This window comes from Hemiscyllium ocellatum, chromosome 25 (assembly GCF_020745735.1).
Source record: "Hemiscyllium ocellatum isolate sHemOce1 chromosome 25, sHemOce1.pat.X.cur, whole genome shotgun sequence".
Taxonomy (NCBI): Eukaryota; Metazoa; Chordata; class Chondrichthyes; order Orectolobiformes; family Hemiscylliidae; genus Hemiscyllium; species Hemiscyllium ocellatum.
Window position 1 is genome coordinate 8,148,061 of NC_083425.1, and position 24,102 is coordinate 8,172,162.

The window sequence follows — 24,102 nt, forward strand, 5'->3', positions numbered from 1 at the left end:
CCACCCTCTGGCTCCCATCACCTCTCCTTACCCCTCCTCTACCCCCTCCCCTACCATGCCTGATCCAAAGGGAGAGACTTAACTGTAGGACATGTTCCCCTCTCCCCCTTTGACCAGTGGGGTTTTGTGTTTCATTGCTGTGGTACCTAGGCAGATGATCAGCAAATGATAGACCAAGAGATGAAATGCAACCAGGTAAAGGAGGAAGGGTCGCCCAGAACAGGGTGGGGGGGTGGGGGAGGTGAAAGGTGGGAGGGGAAGGAATGGGGAAAGTAAAGACTTTGAGATTATTGTCCCCAACCCCACCGTCCCCCACCCTATGGAAAGCCTGATGTGCCCAGCACTGCCCCAGCTCCACCACCCACTGTTTTAATGTCTCATACACATGTGGCATCTCCCTGATTGTGCAGCCCCGGGCCCCACTCATATTCCGGGTTCCCCCTCAGTGTCCATCCGCAACTCCACCTGGGCTTCCGTGTTGCATTGCCTTTCTGAGCTTTTGTTCCTCCTCTTATCCCCACCCCATCCCTGGGGAAGTGTTCTCAAATCACCCTTGACTGGTGAGGAGGGGGGGGTGTGGGTGTTGGGTCGTGTGGGTAACCAGAGAGATATCCCCCCCCCCATCCCCTGTTCCCAGCTTTCTGTCAGTGTGTGAAAGGGGTTGGTGTTGATGGGGTGGGTGGGAATGAGGACTGATACCTGAAGACTATTCCCGGAGTCTGGCACCTCTCTTGCGTGCACACACACACACACACACACACACACCCTCACATCCACATGCTCACACCCACACCACACAGAGCCACACCCACACCCACACATACACACACCCACACACACATCCCACACCCACACTCTCACACATCCAGGGCTGGGATAAGGGGAGCAAAGCCCCTCAGTGTCTCCCATTGGTTTGTGTTTCTTGTGGTTGCTCTCCCCCATTAGATTGTCAGACATGTCCCTGTAGAACTGTGACCTGTTAGATACTGTGTTTAGTGCGTGGGAAGCCTTACTAAAACTGATGTAGAATTTAAGTTACTGCGGAAATAGCAGCTGGAGAGAGACGCTCGAAAGCAGCGCATTCGGATTTGTACGTGAATTGAGTTACTGTCAAGTATTTGTGATAATAAAGCAATCTCTGGGTGAATGGGAGCTTGTGGAAAAGGGAACTGTCTCTTTCTGTTCCGTTTTTAAAATCCCATGGGGCGCTCCTGCTCTCATTGAGTCAACGTTTAACTGGGCTCAGGGATCTCACATCTCAGTGACAGGAAAAAATAGTCAGAAGGTTTATTTGAAATCAGTTTAATTTAATCAACTGTAACATGGTGTAGTCAAGCCCAGTCCAACACCAGGACCTCCACATTAACAAAGAACACAATTAAAATACACAGAAGAAGATATGTTATAGTGACAAATTGAAATATTCCAGCTAACTTTAAAAATGTTTATTCTTTCATTTGGGCGGCACGGTGACACAGTGGTTAGCACTGCTGCCTCACAGCGCCAGGGTCCCAGGTTCGATTCCAGCCTCGGGTGACTGTCTGTGTGGAGTTTGTACATTCTCCGGATGTCTGTGTGGGTTTCCTCCCACAGTCACAAAGATATGCAGGTTAGGATGGATTAGTCATTCCAAATTGCATTAGTCAGAGGGAAATGGGTCTGGGTGGGTTACTCTTCGGAGGGCCAGTGCAGACTTGTTGGGCCCAAGTCCCTGTTTCCAACACTGTAGGGAATTTGATATAGGTATCACCGGCATAATTGCCCTTGAACTGAGAGGGCAGGTAAGAGTCTGGCACTTTCCAGGCAGTGGGTCTTGGAGGGGGTTGTTAGGCTTGACTGCCTGCCCCTCTTCTGTGATTACGTTAGAGCCCAGGTGTCTCTGGAAAAGGAGCATGCGGTGTCCACCAACACCCTGGAGTTGTTCAGGGAGAGGTGGGCGCCGCAGGGAGTGGAGTGCATTATTCCCCCCTGCCAACTCTATTTTCATTTAACCCCTGCCCTCCCCTTCACTGTTTGATCACACAGCATTGCCCTTTGATGTGAAGGGCACCGCTTGTCACTGGCCACTCGGGTGTTTCCTTTCTTCCTGGTGGTGGAAACCGAATAGAGATTTTTTAAAAAGCCAGTCACTTTGCTGTGGGTTTGGAGTCAGTAGATTCCCTTCCCTAAAGAGATTTGTTAAATTGTCACATATTCCAGAGAGGAATAGTCAGTGTTAATGTCCACAACAGGACAGAGAAGCCGGTAACCCTGGGGTCTGGGACAGATGCTTAGGTAGTTTTAAGTGGCACCGGTCTATTGCCTGATGGCTACAATGTCAGCAACTCCACCCACCCGCACACCCCCCCCCCCTCCCCCTCCCCCCCCCCCCCCCCCCCCGCCACACACACACACACACCTTCCCAAACCTGATCTACTGGCCCAGATTATTAACTGCTGAGTCTCCAAGCACAGCAAAGTCACTGAGCTAAATTGGTGGAGAGACACAGATGCCTGACCTGATGCTTGTAAAGTTGGGGCTCTGCTCAATCAGGCCCCGAGAGCTTCCCTGATATTTTCAGGCTGCCCAGATGGATTCAGCTCAGGAAGCGCTGAACCCCGGGCCCTCATGCTGGATGGGAGATGCTGAGGAATCGATTGGCTCTGCCCGAACACAAGACAAGATTCCGACTGACAAGAACTGCCCCTCTGGCTGAGCGTGGGTTTCCGAGCATCACTGAGCTGGATAATAACAACAGACAGGATTATTAAAAAAAACAGAGAACAGTGGATGCTGCAAATCAGAGATAACTGGAAAACCCCAGCGGGTCAGGCAGCATCAGAGCTGGACTAAGGAAGGGTCACTCAACCCGAACCATTAACTCTGCTTTCTCTCCACAGATGCTGCCAGACCCCACTGAATTTTTCCAGCAATTTCTGATTTTGTTTATGAAGGAATCCCGAGCTGCTCTCTTGGATATTTCCTGGTGTTCCCAGCGTTGCTTGAGGAGTGTTGCTGATCCTGCGACTGGGTCGCTCTCTGATGCAGCGGGATGATGCTGTGATGATGCAGCACGGAGAACAGGCAGCTGGGGGCAAAGGCAATCACAGGCAGCTTTCCCCTGAGCGAGGTTTGAGGGATGGGTCCCACCCACCCAGAGTTACCATCTCTCTGTGACACTGGATTCTGTCACATTGGGCAGTCTGGGAGCCAAGGGCAGGCCAACAGGAGTGTACCCAGTCCCCCCAGAGTCTCCAGGACTATGCAGGATGGGGATGGAGGTGGGGGTGGTGGGATGGGGGATAGGGCTGGGGGGTGCAGACACTGGAAGACCCACATCCCAGTCCCACTCCCTGAAGAGACCGGGGACCAAGTCCAAGCTCCTGCCCAGCTCAGGCTTACCCTTGTTCTCGGATCATTTCCTCTCGAGCCAACAGCCCCCAAGTCACCTGCCCTTCCCCATTACACCCTACCCTACATTACCCCCACTTCCCATTACCCCCTCCCCATACCTCACACCCCCATTATCCCTTGGCCTACATTACCCCTGCCCCCACTGCCCTCCCCATACCTCACACCCCCATTATCCCTTGGCCTACATTACCCCTGCCCCCACTGCCCTCCCCATACCTCACACCCCCATTATCCCTTGGCCTACATTACCCCTGCCCCCACTGCCCTCCCCATACTGCTGTCTCCTCCCCATTACCCCCTGCTCCCCTTATCCCCTGCCCCCTCCCAGGCACCTGCCGGCAACCTTACCCCATCTGCGCCCCCTGTCTGGTTTGAGGGGGGGCGCAGTGGACACAGCTCAGCGCTGGGTATAGGGAGACACGATGTAGAATAAGGTGGGGGGGGGGTGTGGTGGTGCAGTGGTATTGTCCCTACCTCTGAGCTAGCCCACCCCCGAGGTGTCTGAATCAGCTGCTCAGGAAACCTCTGCAAAGGGAGCGAGTGAGGAGGGTCCCACATTCTCGCCCAGGGCAGAGACCCCCCCACCCCTCTCTCTCCCACCCTCCCTCCCCCACACACCCCTCACCCCACCCCCTCGCTGGAGATCAGCGCCACCTGACTCCCAGCTCCCTTCAGAAGGCACAGTTCCTTAAATATGAGGCGGTGATATAAATACACACCGTCCAGCTGTTCATAGAAAGCTATTTCACTGTGGGGCTGTCCCTCTCGGCCTGGACGCTCTCATATTAGTACAGAGAGCAGCAACTACTGGGCTCTATAGCCAAGGCCTGACTATAGATTGCAACTAGCAACCCCCACCCTGAAACCAGCCCAGAGGGGAGGGGAGGGATCTCAGTGCAGGATTTCAGAGCACACACGTCTTGCTGCTCTTTGGCAGCACCATGGAGGAGGGTAAAGCGGGCAAGGTAAAGCTCACCTTCTGTGTGATAGCGGTGGGTATCATCCTGGCAGTGGTGGCGGTCAGCACTGACCACTGGGCAGGACTCAGCCCCCAGCTGGAGAGCACCAACAGCACCTGTGAGGAAGCCCACTTCGGACTGTGGCGACTCTGCACCAAGAGGGTGTTTGTCCGGAGCGTGGACCCGGACGGGAATGGATGTGGAGACACCGACCTCCCGGGAGGTAAGAGGGAGACCTGTCCCCAGACCGCCCCCCCCCCTCCTCTCTCCGGGCTCAGGCAGCAACTCCCCGAGCTGCCCCTCTCTGTCTCAAAGAAACTCATTCGCAACTTCCCTTCAAAGTTCCCGCAGTCAGTTCACCAGCCGAGCAGAAATTCAGGGATTTATTTTTCTCTCGGGACAGGGGGATACACCCCCTGGATGTGTGAATGGTCATAACTGGGCAAAGGCAGTCTTTTACACTTGTTTATTTATTCGCCTGTGGGCTGTGTGTCACTGACTGTTGGCCAGTCTTTCCCCTAGTTACACCTTTAGGAAGGTGCTGTTCCTGCCTTCGTGAATCGCTGCAGTCCACCTGCTGTGGGGAGACCTGAGGGAGGGGGATTCATTGAGACTGGGAATGTTCCTCAGGACAGGGATGTTTAGAACCAGGACTTCCATTTTAAGGGTACAGAGTAAACCATTGAGGAGTGAGGACTTCATCCACACAGAGATGGTTTTTGTGGAATCCACTGTCTCAGAAAACAGTGGAGGCCAAGACATTGTATGATTTTAAGGTGGAGTTGGATATGGCACTTGGGACCGAATGGATGTGATCAGTCTCAGAGTCAGACCGTTCGGCCCAACTCGTCCATGCTGACCAGATTTCCCAAACTGGACTAGTCCCACTTGTCTGTGTTTGGTTCCTATCCCCCTGAATCCTTCCTGTCCATGAACCTGTTCAAATGCCTTTTAAATGTTGTAGTTGTACCAGCCTCCCCCCACTTCCTCTGGCATTGCACCACCCTCTGTGTGAAAAAGTTGCCCCTCTCACCACTAGTCATGGACTGGGGGTCGGGGGTAAAAGATCTTGGCTTACCCATGCCCCATCATGATCTTAGAAACCTCTAGAAGGTCACCCCTCCGCCAGCTACTCGAAAATAATCCCAGCCGATCCCCCTCTTCGTCTTAATGAATGGCAGAGCAGGTTGGAAGGGGGAGGGAAGGGGGGGGGTGATATTCCTTCACCTTGTGTCTGGGTCTGTCTGTATATACCCCACCCCCCACGGCTAGAAGGGGGGGGTCTATTCCTTCACCTTGTGTCTGGGTCTATCTGTATATACCCCACCTCGCCCCCACTCCCACCCCCAATGGCTAGAAGGGGGGGTCTATTCCTTCACCTTGTGTCTGGGTCTGTCTGTATATACCCCACCCCCCACCCCTCCCATGTTGCCTTTATCTTGCTACACACTCAATCCTCACCGACCAACAACCCAGCGGGGCCCAGAGAGACCTGACCCACCAGGTTCACTGTGACACAGTGTATGGACACTCTGACCGTTCCCGATTATTTCTGTGCCGTGATACTATCCCACTAGCTCCTTCCGAAGGAGGAGCGGCGCTCTGAAAGCTAGTGCTTCCAAATAAACCTGTTGGACTCTAACCTGGTGTTGTGTGATTTTTAACTTTGTCCCACCACGTTAATGTCCAGGCCAGCTCCTCTCCGCCCACTGAACGGTACAATAAATAAATGCAAGTTTTTATTCCCCCCCCCCCCCAGAATGTTGCAGGTCCCGGGGAGAGCCGCTGTCCTTTGATAACGCTCTAGTTCAGCGAGCAGAGTGGGAGCTGTGTATTAGACAGAACTGCAGTTGAGCTGAGAATATTCCCTGCACTTTTTAAACAGAAAATCTTTCAGAGCCATTCTCTTGAACACGAAAATTGCCAGGCAGTTCCCTCCGGCTGCAGGGTGATGATCACTCACAGATTAAAATAAAATCTTCCTTATATATAAAAAAAATCCCCGGCCTAGTCTGCAGTTCACTGCACCCACGCCCTGAACAAGTGCTGGAGGGTGAGACAGCTGAACTCTCCAGGAGTTAAATATACCAGCAACAGAACGCTAACTTCTCGCTGACTCCCATATAAACATTTTGTCTCGGGATTTTGCCAACTATTCCTTCAGCATTGTCGGCTCTCTGACAATCCGCTGGGTACTTGGGGGTGGAACAACCCTCCCTGTGACAGTGTTTAATTATTGCTTCAAGGTCTTTGTATTCACAACTTTATCAGAAATCGGTGCTGGATGAAAAACCTCCTGGTAGCAGCCCTAAAAATACCGTCCCTTACAGTTTAACCCAGGAGAAACAGTCTGAGAAGAGTGTCCGACAGAAAGCATCTGAGTGAAACAGTCTGGGAAGGGGGTCCGACAGTCAGCATCTGAGTGAAACAGTCTGAGAAGAATGTCTCCTCTACACTTGGTTGGACCGTGTTGGAGATATTTCCTCATCAACTCCCCCCACCTACGTCCAGAGAAACCATGAGGGGCATGGATAGAGTGAAAAGCCAGGGTGGGAGAGTCCAAAACTGGAGGGCATAGATTTAAGGTGAGAGGGGAAAGACCCAAGGGGCAACGTTTTCCTGCAGAGGGTGATACGTGTTTGGAATGAGCTGCCAGAGGAAGTGGTGGAGGCTGGTACAATTGCAGCATTTAAAAGGTATCTGGATGGGTATATGAATAGGAAGGGTTTGGAGGGATATCATGGAATCACAGAATCCCTACAGTGTGGAAATAGGCCATTCAGCCCAACAAGTCCACACCAACCCTCCACCCAGACCCACCCCCTACCCTATTACTTTACATTTCCCATGGCTAATGCACCTAATTAACACATCCCGAACACTCTGGGCAATTAGCATGGCCAATTCACCTAACCTGCACATCATTGGACTGTGGACATGGGCCAAGTAATGGCAAATGGGACTAGATTAATTTGAGTTCACGTTCCTCACCAGAGATTTGATGATAGAGATAACACTGAGCAGGTGCTGTACCTTGTGGATAAAATATTTCAAACAACAAATTAGTTAAAACTGAACCACTGCCCTCTCAGATGTATCTCAAGCAAGGGAATGGGGATTCTCTCCAAGGTCTTAACCAGAATTAGCCTTTCACCCTGAACAACATGAGAGAGGTACCTACTCTTTATTACATTTCTGAAAGCTTACTCTGCAAGAATTGGCTTTCACGTTTCCTACACTCCAATGGGATTGTAGGTTTAATAGCATTTAATTGGCTGTTGATACTGTGAGATATCCCTAGGCTGTGACTGTGGTTGAGTTCTCCATTTTAGCCAGTTCCTTATGTATTCCCAAAATTAATCTGGAAACTTTGGGTTTAACAGGTCACCTTTTAATTCCAGTCACCTTTGGAAACCGAACTACAGAACAGCTGAGAGTTGAGCACAGTCCACTTTAGTTGTTTCTGGGTCCAAGATGTTTGTTTGCCAACTAGGAGCAATCACATTGACTGATGTGGATAGATTGTAAAACTTCTACTCAGATGAATTGATGCCATGAATTTGCATGCAGTGGAAGTAGGACCATGCATGAAAAATTATCGGTGTATCACTTTCACTTATCACTTTCCTGTAATCAGTTTTGAATTCACACGTTCTCACATTCTAATTCTGTCCTCAATTTATGACAGTGTCTACGCTTGAAAAGCACTTCACTGGCTGTAGCGGACTTTGGGAACATCTGGTTATTCAGAAAAATACTGCATAAATCATAAGAAATAGGAGAAGTAACTATTTGGCCCATCAAATCCAGTCTGTCACTTACAAAGATCATGGCTGATCTGACGTTGGCCTCAACACCACTCTCTTGGATGACCACATAAACCTCAATCCCTTCTCGATCAAAAAGGGATCTGGTTCAGCCTTGATTGTATTGAATGACACAGCTTCCAATTGTTCTCTGAGATATAGAATTCTGAAAACTATCAATTCTCTGAGAGGAGATTCTATTAAATGGGAGAGCCCTCATTCTTAATCTGCAATTCCCCATGAGGGAAATATTGTCACATCTATTCTATCAATCCTTGTCAAATTCTGATATTACCTCACAATCTTCGAAACTTCAATGAATATAAATCCAACCTGCTCAACCTTTCTTCATGTTCAGGAATCAGTCAAGTGAATTTTTCTGAACTACTACTAATGCAAATATATCCCTCCTTAACTCGGAAGCTAAAATTGTGCACAGTGCTCTGTATGTTTGGAGCAAGATTTCCCTAGTTTAATATTCCTCTTCTTTAACAGTAAAAGGCCAAGATACAATTTGCCTTTCAATTATTTATTAACTTTTTTGTGATTCATGCGCGAAGGCACCCAGACCCCTCTCAACTGTAGCACTCTACATTAACTGGTGACTTAATGTAGTCTCTCTCCATTTAAATGATACTCTGTTTCTTGTATTCTCCCTGCTGAATTGGACAACCTCACATTTTCTCTCATTATCAACTAAAATGAGTGTAGTTGCTGAACCTCTCTGTATCTCTCCGCACATTCTCCAGCGTGCATTACCTTTCTGTAGCATCAGCAAGTTAACATACAGTCAGTCCCTTCATATTACTGCAAATGTCACTATCGACCCATCTTGGTTGAAGGTAATGAAGACAAACTATTCCCCTTAATCTCTTGAATCCAGCAGTGTCCTTTAACATTGGTACATCATTTAATTTAGCTCTGATGCTATCTGGGTGAATGGGATTGCACTTTCCTGATTGAATTGTTCTATGTCTGATCATAGACAAAAATCACATGAACAGACAAACATATGGATTAGACAGAAGTAGGCCTCTCAGCCCCTCAAGCCCGCTCCACGATTCAATAAGATCATGGCTGATTGAACTGTTCTATACTCTCGCCTACCACTGGGAAATTTTCATCCTCTTGCTTATCAATAATCTATCTACCTCTGCCTTAAGATAATGCCTTTGCTGCCACCAGCCTGTGAGGGAGAAAGATCCAGTCTCAGAGCCCTCTGAGGTGAAAAAAATACCCCCGGTCTGTCGTAAGCAGGTGACCTCATCTTAAGGAATGACCTCTACTTCTAGATTCTTCCACATGAGGAAATATCCTTTCCACATTCACTTTGCCAAGACTCCTCAGGATCTTATGTTTCAATCAAGTCACCACTAACCATTCTACAGTCTAATGAATACAAGCCTAGCCTGTTCTACCCCCCCACCCACACAGGATTACCTACAGCGAGCTCCACCTCTCCTTCACTTCTCTTGGCCCTTCCACTAACTCTCTATCGTCAAATTATTTTGTCCTCTATTCAAAATTAGTTGAACAAAAATTTGCTCCAATTAAATTTTGGGGAGCCAGAATCCATTGTTCTGGACACCGTCACAAACTCCATTTCCAAGCCACTGACTCGATCCCTTTCCCTAACAACTGGCCGAGTCTGAACCAGATTGATTGTAATTTTGGTCCCACATTTAACTCCAAGATGAGATTTGGAACACTTAGAACATACAACATAGAACAGTACAGCACAGAACAGGCCCTTCGGCCCACAATGTTATGCTGACCATTGATTCTCATATGAGGTAAACCTAATGTACGAACTCTCAAGTTTCTGTGATCAAATGCATGTCCACCAGTCTCTTAAATATTCCCAATGACATTGCTTCCACAACTGCTGCTGGCAACGCATTCCATGCTCTCACAACTCTCTGCGTAAAGAACCCACCTCTGACATCCCCTCTATACTGTCTGCCAACAGCCTAAAACTATGACCCCTCGTATTTGGAATATCACAAGAACTGCTTATTTCCTCCTCCATAACATTGCCTGACTCAACACTTACATTGGTAATCTGCTTCTGAAATCTGCCTTTGTAACTTCTGGACTTGATCACTATTGCTTTGCATCTTCTGTAATCTTGAAACCATTCAACAATCTGCCTTCTGTGTCTCACATGCACCAGATCCCATTCCCCAGCCTCTATCGTCTCCTGGTTAAACATGGAATAATGCAATCACAGAATGATCACAAAACTGAAGGAAGCCACATGATCCATGCTGACTCTCTGTAAAGATAGCTCAGTTGTTCCAATTTGTCACTCTTGCCCATATTCTGTAGGTGCTTATTTCATTTCTGTTTGTAAGCAATGAGTAAATCTCCCTATACACACTCTCAGACACAGTGTATTCCTGACCCTAATTGCAGGCTGCATACAAACATTTATTCCACATCTTGCCACTGGTACCTTTGACATTCACCTTAATTCAGCGTCCTCTGATTTCCAGCCCTTCTGCCAACAGGAACTGTTCCTGTTCATTGTGTCAAGATTCCTCCTGGTTTTTAACCTCTCTATGAAATCTACTCTCAACACTCTCTCCTCCAAAGGAGAATTACATCAGCGTTTCCAATCTATCCTTGAAACTGAAGTTGCCTATTCCTGAAATAATTCCTATTCATCTTGGGTGCATCCTCCTTAAAGCCTTGACATCTTAACCAAGTGGGGAGAGAGTAAATGTGGACCCAATACTCCTGTTGAGGTTAAACCAGTGTTTTATACTGGTTCATTGAAATTGCCTTGCTTCTGTGATCTCCATTTCTATTTATAAAGTCCAGGATCACATCTATCTTTGTATCCATGTTGTGAAATCATCTCCCCATTTCTCTCTGTTCACACCCCCTCCAACCCTATGTTAGAACAGATAATTACGCTTTTCACATTGTGTTTTGCATTAAACTTCATCTGCCCAATCCATCACCCCATGTTCTCTTGAAAATTTGTCACTATCTTTCTTACAATTTACAATATTTTCAAGTTTTGTGTCATCCCCAAGTCCAAGTCATTTTATATGTCCAATATATATTTTTAAAAAGCAGTGACCCTTAATACTGACCATGGGAAACCTCCCTGTTCAAATTACTCCCATCGAAAAAACAACTGGCCCCCATTATTCTGTTTTCTGTCACTCATCCCACCTCAGATGATGCTGCCACTTTCCCCTTCATCCTTTGACTTTACTGATAAGCCTATAATATGATACCTTATCTGACACTTTTTGGAAGTCCATGGAATTCATATGAATGACATTACCCTCATCAACTATCCTGTGACAGTATTAAAAACTTCATCAAGTTACTAAAACACAATTTGCCTTCAACAAATCCATCTTGGTTTTCAGTAATTAACAATGTGACTGTTACTTCTGTCCCAGATGACCATTTCTGAAAGTTTTCTCACCACTGAAGCCTGTAGTCACCGATAAGTAACATCTCAATTTGAATTATTTTCTGTGCTCTCAAATCTCTCCATGTCTCACTCCTCACTATTGCTGTCATCACATCTAGCTCCCAGCCATGTTATTTCATAAGTTCATGAGATATTAGAATTATACCAGAATTAGGCCATTCAGCCCTTCAAGCCTGCTCCAACATTCGATCATGGCTGATATGCTCCTCACCCTTCAACCCATTACCAATTAAAAATCTGTCTAACTCCTCCTTAAATTTACTCACTGTCCCAGCATCCACCACACTTTGGAGATTCACAACCCTTTGGGAGAAATAGTTTCTCCTCAACTTTGTTTTAAACTTGTTCCCCCTCATCCTAAGACTGTGACCTCTCTTCCTAGAATGCCCCACAAGAGGAAGCATCCATTCCACATTTGTTCAAACCTTTTATCATCTTGAATACCTCCATTTGATCTCGCTTCATTCTTATAAATTCCAGACAGTATAGGCCTAAACTGTTCAATCTCTTCATATGACAAACCCCTCCTCTCCGGGGTCAAGCTAATGAACCTCCTCCGAACTGTCTCCAATGCTACTGCATCTTTCGTCAAATAAGGGGATTAAAACTGTGCACAATACTCCAGGTGTGATCTCACCAATGCCTTGTATAGCTACAACAATACCTCCTTACCTTTATATTCTATTTGTTTAGCTAGGAAAAGGCACCTCCTAACCCCACTGGCAAATCTCTGCATTCATTTCATTCTGGTCTCTTGAACACCAATAATTTTAATCACTATCTGGACTCAAACTGCAGAATTCCCTTCCTAAATCTCTCTTTCTCTCATGTCTCTCATTCCTCCTTTAACACATTAAAATCGTACCTCTTCAACAGGCTTTCCATCATCTGACCTTATACCCCCTCATATGGCTCAAAATTGTAACCTTCTGGTGAAATATCTCAGAATGTTTCGATATAAAAATAATGCAACTTTTAGTAACACCCCAGTATCCTATAATTATGTTTTAGTAACACCAAAAGGATAAAATGGGAAAAGTAACAGATTCTAGGTATAAATGGATTTTTGGCTGACCTTTTATAATCAACCTGTGTGGGTTACTAGACTGAATAACATTTGTTTTAAAACACACCATCTGCAAGACCTACCCTAGAATCAGATTATATTTGAAGGCATGTTTTCCATTTCTGCATCTCAACAGTTGATATTGAAAGGTTTCATGTTATAGTAACCCCCTCTGACAATGTGGTCACTCAGAATCACACAATTATTGCAGTGAAGATGAGGCCATTCAGCCCATTGTGTCTGCACTGGTTCTCCAACTGAGCAATTCACTTGGTGCCATTCTCCCTCCTCGTCCTCATAACCCTGCACATTCTTCCTTCTCCAACAGCCGTCTAATTTCCTTTTGATGGGCTTGATTTGAGCTGCCTCAGCCACACTCTCAGGCAGTGCATACCATACACAACAAATAGTCAGCAGAGCTCTTGAGATCCTTTCTCCCTCGAGAGCTGGTTCTGTTCATTCAGTGGAATTATTCTGGATGTGTCAGTTCCACTCCCCATCCCCACAGGTCATTCACCAACCAGTATATGCCTAAACCTTTTAGCATGTTTATCACAGGCGCTGCCTACAGACATTTACCAAATGGACTTTCTGGGATGTGTAACCTTTTCCTTTCTATCTCAATGATGTTGAATTACCCACATAATGTCCCAGGTAATTTGCAGTATTAGTCCCTCAATTTATAGTCGTCTGCTAAATAACATCACTCTGAAACAAATGTCTTTGCAGGGTCTGTGTCTCTGCGGTGTTTTGTGCATTGAAATGGTGCCACATTACAATCAGAGAAAAGTTGGTTTCACTGATACTCACCTTCAGGATTGTGTCTCGTCCCTGCGATCCTTTATTTAATGAATCCAGGACTCTGTTTCCAACAGAACAATTGCCAATGCAATTATTTGATTTAAAGAGGTGATTTCTGCTGAGCTTGGATCACCTAAGTGATGGAAGAAGACCATTCAGCCCATTCAGTCTATGTTGATTCTGTGTAGAGCACTCCAGTCAGTCCCACTCATTAGGTCTAATCACCTTCAAATGTCTATCCAATTTCCTTCTGAAATCGTTCACCATTCTCACTTTCACCTCCATCAAGACAGTGAGTTATAGGATGGTCAGATCAGTCTGCAGAAGGTGGTGAAGGCTGGTCCAATTGCAACATATAAGAGGCATTTGGATGGGTATATGAATAGGAAGGGTTTGGAGGGATATGGGTCGGGTGCTGGCAGGTGGGACTAGATTGGGTTGGGATATCTGGTCGGCATGGATGGGTTGGACCGAAGGGTCTGTTTCCTTGCTGTACACCTGTATGACTAAGTTCAATAAATGCAAGCACCTCCTGAAATATTTTAAGAACTCATACAGTAGACATTCACAAACTCTACCCCAATTGTGTTTTGACTCAATAAAAAGAAACCTGAGCACCCAGAAAGAACTCTGAATTTCTATATTTAAGGACGGATACAATCTGAAAGGGTGGATCAATGTCACTAGTGTCTACATATACTCTGCCTCCAGCAGAGTATATGGGATGCTCCAGCACAGAATGTAATATGATACAGTACTGCCCTGGCAGAGGTGTGTGATCTTTCCAATAAGATGTCACACTGCTCCACTCCTGTCCAATCCTTGGGGAATTCTATTACAATATTTGAAGTTTGTGTGAAAGGCGAGTTATGTCACTCATGTATCTTGGTTAATTTTCCTCTGAGAGTAATTTGGAATGTGCTGGCCAAGTATGCCAATCACATTACCAAATAAGAACGCCTCTGGGATAGTGAAGAAGGCATTTGGTATGCTTTCCTTTATTGGTCAGAGTATCGAGTACACGAGTTGGGAGGTCATGTTGCGGCTGTACAGGACATTGGTTAGACCACTTTTGGAATATTGTGTGCAATTCTGGTCTCACTCCTATAGGAAGGATGTTGTGAAACTTGAAAGGATTCAGAAAAGATTTACAAGGATGTTGCCAGGGTTGGAAGATTTGAGAGGCTGAACAGACTGGGGCTGTTTTCCCTGAAGCTTTGGAGGCTGAGGGGTGACCTTACAGAGGTTTATAAAATTATGAGGGGCACGGATAGGGTAAATAAACAAAGTCTTTTCACTGGGGTGGGGGAGTCCAGAACTAGAGATTTAGGGTGAGAGGGGAAAAATATAAAAGGGACCTAAAGGGCAACTTTTTCACACAGAGGAATAAGCTGCCAGAGGAAGTGGTGGAGGCTGATGCAATTACGACACTTAAAAGGCATCTGGATGGGTATATGAATAGGAAGGGTTTGGAGGGATGTGGGCCAGGTACTGGCAGGTGGGACTAGATTGGGTTGGGATATCTGGTTGGCATGGACGAGTTGGACAGAAGGCTCTGTTTCCGTGCTGTACATCTCTATGACTCTATGATCTCAACAAATGGCACTGAAGCACATGATCTGGGCACCAATGTTCCAAACCCATGACCACTACAATCTGGAAAGGACAAGGGCAGTACAGCCACCTACAAGTGCCCCTCCCCAAGCCACTCATCATCCTGACTTCAAAATATATGACTCTTCCTTCATTGTTTCAGGGTTAAAATCCTGGAATTCCCTCCTTAACATCAGCGTGCATGTCTACCAAGAGCACATAGACTGCAGCTCACCACCACCTTCTCAAAGGATGGGCAATAAATGGCTAGCCCAGCTAGTGAAACTCAGGTCCCATGAAATAGTACCTTTTAAAAAGCCGCATATGTGGATGACAGACAGGGAATGAGTGCAGGCTGCTATCAGGTCGTTCCCTTTAAGACACTGTCCTTCATGGCTACACAATATGTGGAAGCACCATCCATTGAAATGGACAGACCCTGTACAACAAACAAAGGGAACAGTGTTTTTTTGCACAAATCCACTAAACTGTTTTGTATATTGCGACAGTCACTGTATTTAAACATACTTCGATGGTTGAAAGGTGATTTAGACAAACTTAAATTCCTTTTGCAAAATATCCTGGGGGACACATTCTAACTGCAGGAGATTTCACAATGGGTGGCAATTTACCTTAAAGGTGTAAACTACTGTCTACCAACAACACAAGGAATGATGAAGGGCTTCTGCCCGAAATGGCGACTCCCCTGCTCCTCTGCTGCTGCCTGATCTGCTGTGCTTTTCCGGCACCACACTTTTCTGTTGTAAATGAAAGCAGCAGTGAACAGGCCAAATACCATGGACATGAATCATCCAAGAACTCTCAGCAGTTATTTACAACGAGAAAATTTAAATGCCTTCTTTGCTATATATATATATGCATCATATTATGTTACAAACGATAGCCTATTTTGATAACTATCAGGGCAGCAGGAGAGTTCTCCAGCAGTCAGCAGTTAATATCAATTGGTATGTTGTACTTTTGGTTCCGTTCCATTGGAGACTGGTCAATGGCTGGTGATGGATTACTTTACAGGTCACTGAGTGAACATGGCAGCTTCTCTACTATAACTTAATTAGGTTACAGATCTTAAACTTGGAGATTTCTATGCCTCAGAGGGTCTATGAGTCATCCTAAATCTTAATCCTGTCTGTCTGGAGTTGCAGTGTTGATCTTGAAAATTCTAGAGGTGCAAACCGTAGCTCGGTTGGTAAACACGGTTAGCTCAGAGTCAAGAGGATATGGGTTTAAACCTCATTCCAACATAACAACTGAGGTGGTTCCCTTCTGTATGAAAAGGGAGTGATGGTGGGGGAGGGTGTGGGATAGTTGGAGAGGGTGAGGGGGGATAGGGATAGTGGTGGAGGGGGTGGGCTGAGTGGGGGAGTGATAGCGAGGGAGGGTGGGGTGGAGTCATCGTGGTGGAGTCGGGGGGAGTGATAGTGGGGGAGCGGTGGGAGAGTGATATCAGGGGAGTGGAGTTGGAGGAGTCATAGCAGGGGAGTGGGTACGTGTGGGTGGGGGAGTGATAGCAGGGGAGGGGCAAGGGTGGGGTAGTGATAGCGGGGGAGGGGGTGGGGGGGTGGGGTGGGGGAGTGATAGCCAGGGAGTGGTGGGGGTGGGGTGGAGTGATAGTGGGGGAGTGGTGGGGGAATGAAAGCAGGTGAGGGGGAGGGGTGGGGGAGTGATAGTAATGAGTGGAGTGGGGAGTGATAGCAGAGCAGTGGTGGGAGTGGGGTGGAGTGATAGCGAGGGAGTAGTGGGGGTGGAGGACCGGTGGGGGAGGGGGTGGGGGAGCTATAGTAGGGGAGGGGGTGGGGTGGGGGAGTGATAGCAGGGCAGTGGTGTGGGTGGGGGAGTGATAGCCGGGGAGTGGTGGGGGTGGGGTGGAGTAATTGCAGGGGAGTGGGTGGGTAGGGGAGTGTTAGGAGGGGAGGGGGTGGGGTGGGGCAGTGATAGCAGGGGAGAGGGTGGGGTGGGGGAGTGATAGCAGGGCAGTGGTGTGGGTGGGGTGGAGTAATTGCGGGGGAGTGGGTGGGGTGGGGGAGTGATAGCCGGGGAGTGGTGTGGGCGGGGTGGAGTAATTGCGGGGGAGTGGGTGGGGTGGGGGAGTGATAGCCGGGGAGTGGTGGGGGTGGGGTGGAGTAATTGCGGGGGAGTGGTTGGGGTGGGGGAGTGATAGCAGGGCAGTGGCGTGTGTGGGGTGGAGTGATCATGGGGCAGTGGTGGGGGTGGGGTGGAGTGATCACAGCGGAGTGGTGGGTAGGGGAGTGATAACGGGGGAGGGGTTGGGTGTGGGGGTGGTGTTATGTTGGGGAAGAAGTGGTTGATGGCATGGTGAGGAGGGGTGTAATAGTGGAAGGTGTTGGAGATGCTGTCAATATAAGAACTGCCCTCTCTGATGGCCAATCCCTGACACTATTTGGAAGATATTTATCCTTCGGTTGACATCACAACCACACAGGTCATTAATCGTTCTCCCTTCGCTGTTTGTGGGAGATGGCTGTGTGTAATTTAGCTGTCACATTCCTTGAAATCCAGCAGTGACTACATTTCAGACCGACATCATTGGCTGTATAATGCTTTGTAGCTCTTTTCAAATCCATTAGAAGAGTTAGAGGTAAAACTTCAGAAATGTCAGAGATAAATTTGAAACTATATGAAAGAAAACAATAATATTCATAGAAATCTGAATTAGGCCTTTTAGCTTCTTGAATTCAATAAAGTCTTGACTGCCCTTTTTATGAACCCCACTTTCTCACTATATCCCCATGTTCAATTATTTGCTCCATATGCAAAAATCTATTGACTGCAGTCTTGATAACATTCAATAGGACAATCATAGCCCTCTGGAGTGAACCATTCCAAAAGATACACAACCTTCGCCTGAATTAACAAATACACCTTCATCTCAGTTCTAGGTCACTCATCCCTCATCCTGATAATGAACGTTGAATTCCTGACTTTCCAGTGAAGACGAACCAGATTAGCGTCTATCCCATTATACCCTTCAGAATTTTAGTTGTTTCAATTCAATGAATTCTGATCACATACTTGGTGTTCTCGACTCTTCAAAAAGTGTGTTAAATTGAGAAAGAAGGAAGGATGTATTATCTTGGAAGGAATACAAGGATTTACTGAAGTGATACTTAGCCTTCTTGGGTTAAGTGAGATTATACAACTCAAGCCTATTTTCTCCAGAATTTAGATTAAGTGATGAGCTGATCAAAGTCTTCAAGATACAAATAGGAAAAGATAGTTTATCTTAATCTACTCTATTTCCACTGGTTGGATAGTCCAGAACTAGGGGGTGTAGTGTGAGATTTCGGGCCAAACCAATCAGGAGAGATATTAGAAAATACTTCTACACACATAGGATGGTAGATGTTTGGAACTGGCTTCCTCAAACAGCAGTGAATGCAGGATCAGTTGTTAGCTTTAAATCTGAGATTTTGTTTTGTTTAGCAATGAATTAAGGACAAGGGCCAGAGGCCTAAGGCCTAAATGGACTTGGGCCACAGATCATCTATGATCTCATTGAGCGGTGAAACAGGCTTGAGGGGCTGAATTGCCCACTCCTGTTCTTACGTTCCCATGCTATTAATGGAGAGGAGTAAGAAGTGGGTTTTACTTATTTAATGACTTCATGTTAATATTAATCAGATTTTACACAAACTGGTCACAGTCTAATGAATATTTACACGTCCAGAAGCAAAATACCGGGGATACTGGAAATCTAAAATAAAGACAGAAAATGCTGAAATAGAGGGGCAGGTGTGCAGACAGAAACGGAGTTTTAAATCAATGACTTGAACAGATCAGGCAGAAAAGGTCAACGATTACAACAAAGAAGATCCTAACGGCTAAAGTGTCGAAAGGAGAAAAAGGCAGCGTCTTTCACCATTCGCACAAAGTTTTGCTTTTCCATTTTTTTTATGAAGTGGATTTACATTTTGCCAAGGGTAAAATCTTCTGCTGTTGCTGGGGTGATTTTGGAGCTGGAGGGATTTAATTCAGAAGGAAGGTGGAATATCTGAACCCTGACACTTTTCCACCTTCAAAGTCTCCCTGAAAAATACAGCATTTCCACCAATTCATAGGAATGCCTGACCCAGGACCATCCTAACTGGAGAGAAACATCTGCCAAGTGCTACCTGTCATCAGCAGCTGACAAGTCCCGAGTAGGAGCCACACACAAACAACATGTGAAAACCTGAGCAGCCCAGACCTGTCCCTTCAACCACCACCTACACGCAGACCCAGACAGACACACACACGTGCACACTGACAGTTAAATACACAGACCCAGACAGACACACACACGTGCACACTGACAGTTAAATACACAGACCCAGACAGACACACACACGTGCACACTGACAGTTAAATACACGCCTCCACCGACAGACAGACAGACAGACAGACACACACACACACACACACACACCCCTAAGACAAGAACATGTTATAACTATGCTTCTACCACACCACAGTACATCACCATATATAATTGTCCCAAAGTACATCAAACCTCAGCACAACAGGTGAATCATTCTGTCCAAATCGTGGTCATTCAACAACATTACCACCACTGACTACCCACCATCAATATCCCAGTGGATACCGTTGACTAGAAACTGAACTTTATTTTAATTCATTCATTCATGGGATATGGGCATCACTGACTGGACCAGTATTTATTACCCATCCTTAATTGCCCAGAGGGCAGTTCTGCGTCAACCACATTGTTGTGGTTCTGGTGTTACACATAGACCAGGTAAGGACAGCAGTTTCCTTCCCTAAAGGGCACGAGTGAACCCAATGGATATTTCTGACAACTGACAACAGTTTCATGGTCGTTATTAGATTTTTATTAAATTCAAATTTCACCATCTGCCATAGAACCCAGGTTCCCAGTGCATTATTTAGGTCTCTGAATTAATAGCTTAGCAATAATACCACTGGCCCCTTACTTCCCCGTCAGACCATACAGAAAAGTACAATGGCTATGAGAATGGGTCAGAGACTCGCAACTCTTGTGATGTTTGTCCACAATCTGCAGGGAGTAAATCTGGAATGTGCTGAATACTTCCCCTTTGCCTGAACGAGTGCAGCTCCAACAATACTCAAGATGCTTGAGCCATCCAGGGTAATGTAGTCTACCTGATTGGCTTACTGTATATCATTTATCTATTCATTCCTACATCTTCACACAGTGCCAGCAGTATGCCCCACCCACAAGATGCACTGCAGGAACTCACAAAGGCTTCTACAGAGCTCCTGTAACCCCTACCACCTAGAAAGACAAGGGCAGTAGACGCATAGGAACATCATCAGCTGCACGTTCCCCTCTAAGTCACTGACCATCCTGAGTTCTCTGTCATTGGTCAAAATCCTGGAACTTAAACCATAATAGCAGGTGTACCTACACCACATGGAAGGCCAAAGTTCAAGAATGGGACACATCACTAACTCTACGGTGAGCAATAGACAATTAATGCTGGACTAATCAGTAGACAATTAATGTTGTTCTAATCAATAACCAATTAATTTTGAGCTAATCAATAGGCAATTAATGCTAGCCCGATCAAAAATCAATTAATGTTGGTCTAATCAATAAGCAATCAATGCTGACCTAATCAATAGGCAATTACTTAATAGACTAGCAGAGCCAGTCCACATCCTGTGAATGACTTCATACAAAACATATTAAGTCCAGTCCAGTCCAGTCCAGTCCTTAACAAGAGAAGCTGAAATAAAGAGAAACAGTAATACTATGATATCAGATGTCAGGACAAAAGCGATCATATTCAGTATCTCAGGAGACTGGCAACATAAACAGAGTCTATAAAAATATACTACTTGAGGTTGACATTTCCCTCCACCTGTTGAAGATATCATATAGTCCAATTATTAATTCAGACCCACACTTACACAGTACTGCTTCATGCTTAACTACATTTCAGTGACATTGTACAGTGACTGCAGAGTCCCAAGAACAGCAAAGCCTTGAGTGCCTCATTCACTTGTTTCTGATGTTGGAGATCAAATTGTTCACCAGAGACCAAGGAGAGTTCCCTGCTTTTCCTTTATGTGTGTCCATGAATCTGTAACTTCTACACAGTCTGAAGAACAACACTTTCAACACTGCAGCTTTCCCTTGCTGGGGTACTGAACACAAAAATAAGTTTAACCTCCTGCCATAGAGCTGAAACTTGTAACCTTGTGATTCAGAAGTGAGACACTGTCTGAGAGTGATACTGAGTCATGCTGACATACGCTCACCTTAAACTGCAAATAAACTCTGCAAATAGTAGGTTATTGGCACTTAACCCTTTTGAAAGGAATTAGATTAATACAGTCGCCCCCCACACACCCCCACCACCCCCCACCCCATACTCATGGGGAATACATTCCAAGACCTACTGTGAAAGTCTGAAACCATGGATAGGAGGGAACCCATTCACTTAGATGGGAAACGTACCTTCCTAGCATCCCTAGACCCTGGCTCTGGAAGGTTTCCTATAATATGTTCGGCCGTGGTAAACTGTGTAACTGAAACAATGGAAAACGATTACGCAAATATGAGGGTCTCCCTCTACCTAATTAAGATGTTTCTTAATAAGTTCAGGACAGAATGATTAATCATCTCGGAGGATGATGAATTCTTTACTGGTGGTTTGTGCATAAATCACCAGATTGATAAATAATTATATGTGTTATAGACATAATTTATGAGGTTAAATTAATACTTAAGAATTTCATTCGAGTATTCATGAGAATCGGGGTGATTTTTAATTTGTAATTTTGCCTTGAATGTTTAACTAGTGTATGCTCAGTTGTCTCAGATGGTTCAATAGATTTCATGTCAAAGGAAGATTGGACAGGAATTCCAGTGGGAATGAATTTGAAAGGTCAAACTGTGCTTGTTGAAATCAAACTCACCAACAATGATGTCCCATTTTACTTTGTTCATTTCTATTATTTCATTTTTGTTCAGAATATAACTGCACATATTTCAAGCATTTCACATCAGGAGAAAATGCAGAAATTTTCCAAATTACTACTCAGAAAGGTAAGTGACTGAAATCTATCAGATCTAGCTTAATTACGGGATCGATTCGGTTTGTTATCCAATACTGTAAGGAAGACTGATAGACATTGAGCACTATTTTTGAAGAGTAACTGTCAACGTCACACATTAACAAGGAAAGCTGTTAATAGGGAGGGCCCTCACTAATCCATAACCTACACCCCCCCCTTCTTTCCTGATGGTATCAACAGTTTACAGAGTATGTCACTGAAGTGGACAATCTTTATATGTGTGTTCGTCAGAAAGGACCATTTCATCAGGAGTGGGGGTTACAATCAAACCTGATCCCCAGGTCAATTCACATCCATTTGCAGTTTGCAATCAGACATCCCTGAAGGAAGTGTCCTCTATTCGCTCACACAATCAGGATATTTACTGTGTCACACTCTGACATTTAGCTGTGATCACATTCACCCAGGTACAAACTGGATTAAACCCAAGCCCATTCTGGTGTGTGGCTATATACCTGATTTGGGTATTTCATGTATGTTCGATTTTAATTAATTGATAATTTTGTGAATTGAATTGAACTGAGTTTATTGTCACGTGTACTGAGGCACAGTGAAAAGCTTTGTCTTGCGAGCAATACAGGCAGATCACAGAGTTAAATAGCATAGATAGTAAATAATAGGTAAACAGTGGCAAAAACAAAAACACAGCTACAGGCGAATGCTAAGAGTTTGTGAGTCCATTCACAACAGGAGGGTAGAAACTGTTTCCAAACCGGCTGGTGCGTGTGTTCAGGCTTCTGTACCTTCTCCCCGATGGTAGAGGCTGTAGAAAAACATTGCCAGGGTGGGATAGATCTTTGAGAATGCTGGCGGCCTTTCCTTGACAGTGGGCCTGGTAAATGGATTCTATAGATGGGAGCTTGGCCTTTGTGATTGTCCGAGCTGAGTTCACCACTCTCTGTAACCATCTCCAATCTTGAATGGTACAGTTGCCATACCAGGTAGTGATACATCCAGACAGAATGCTCTCAATGGAGCACCTATAAAAGTTGGCAAGGGTTTTCGCCGTCATGCCAAATTTCCTCAGCTGCTTGAGGAAGAAGAGGGGTTGTTGGGCCTTTGTAACCAGTGCATCCACATGAAGAGTCCAAGAAAGCTTGTTGTGGATGACCACTCCCAAGAGCTTGACACTGTCCACTCATTCCATCTCTGTGCTGTTCATTTGTAGGGGGCATGAGTAACATCCCACTGAACGTCAATGATGAGTTCCTTGGTTTTGCTGGCATTGAGAGCTAGGTTTTTCTCAGTGCACCATTTTTCCAGGTCTTCCACCTTCCATCTGTAGTCTGTTTCATCACCATCTGAGATTCCACTGACTATGGTGGTGTCATCAGCCAACTTGTAAATGGCATTAGTCTGGTATTTGGCAATACAGTCAAGAGTATATACAGTGAGTACAGTAGAGGGCTGCATATGCACCCCTGGGGTGGGGGGCTCCAGTGTTGAGTGTTAGTGAGGATGAAATATTGCTCCCAATCTTCACTGATTGTGGCCTGTGGGTCAGGAAACTGAGGATCCAGTTGCAGAGAGTGGAGCTTAGTGTGAGATCACTAAGTTTAGTAATCAGTCTCGAGGGGATAATAGTGTTGAAGGCTGAACTGTAGTCAATGAGTAGGATTCTTACATAGCTGTTCTTGGTGTCAAGATGTTCTAGGGAGGAGTGAAGGGCAAGTGATATGGCATCCGATGTGGATCTGTTGGTCTGATAGGCAAATTGGAGAGGGTCAAGAGTAGTGGGGAGGCTGGAAATTGGTGATACAAAATGGCTCCTGATATTGAAAACAATGAGCAAACCTTAGAGTGTGTATTGAGCCATACAAACTTACAGCACAGAAGGAGGCAATGTAGCCCATATTGGCCAAACTTGACATCATATTCCTTTTAACAGTGTTTATTTATATAGAAAGTGAAAGAGATCAGAACCT

At 45.8% G+C, this 24,102-nt stretch overlaps 1 protein-coding gene across 1 annotated transcript in view; it reads left to right on the forward strand.

The window, feature by feature from the left end:
• The first annotated feature begins 4,156 nt into the window (after positions 1 to 4,156).
• LOC132827917 (voltage-dependent calcium channel gamma-1 subunit-like) overlaps positions 4,157 to 24,102 on the forward strand; it is a 30,456-nt gene continuing 10,510 nt past the window's right edge. The window contains exons 1-2 of the mRNA XM_060844732.1: positions 4,157 to 4,576; positions 22,074 to 22,148. Coding sequence (XP_060700715.1) covers positions 4,336 to 4,576; positions 22,074 to 22,148 — 316 coding nt within the window. The 5' untranslated portion in view covers positions 4,157 to 4,335. The remainder of the gene's footprint in view (positions 4,577 to 22,073; positions 22,149 to 24,102) is intronic.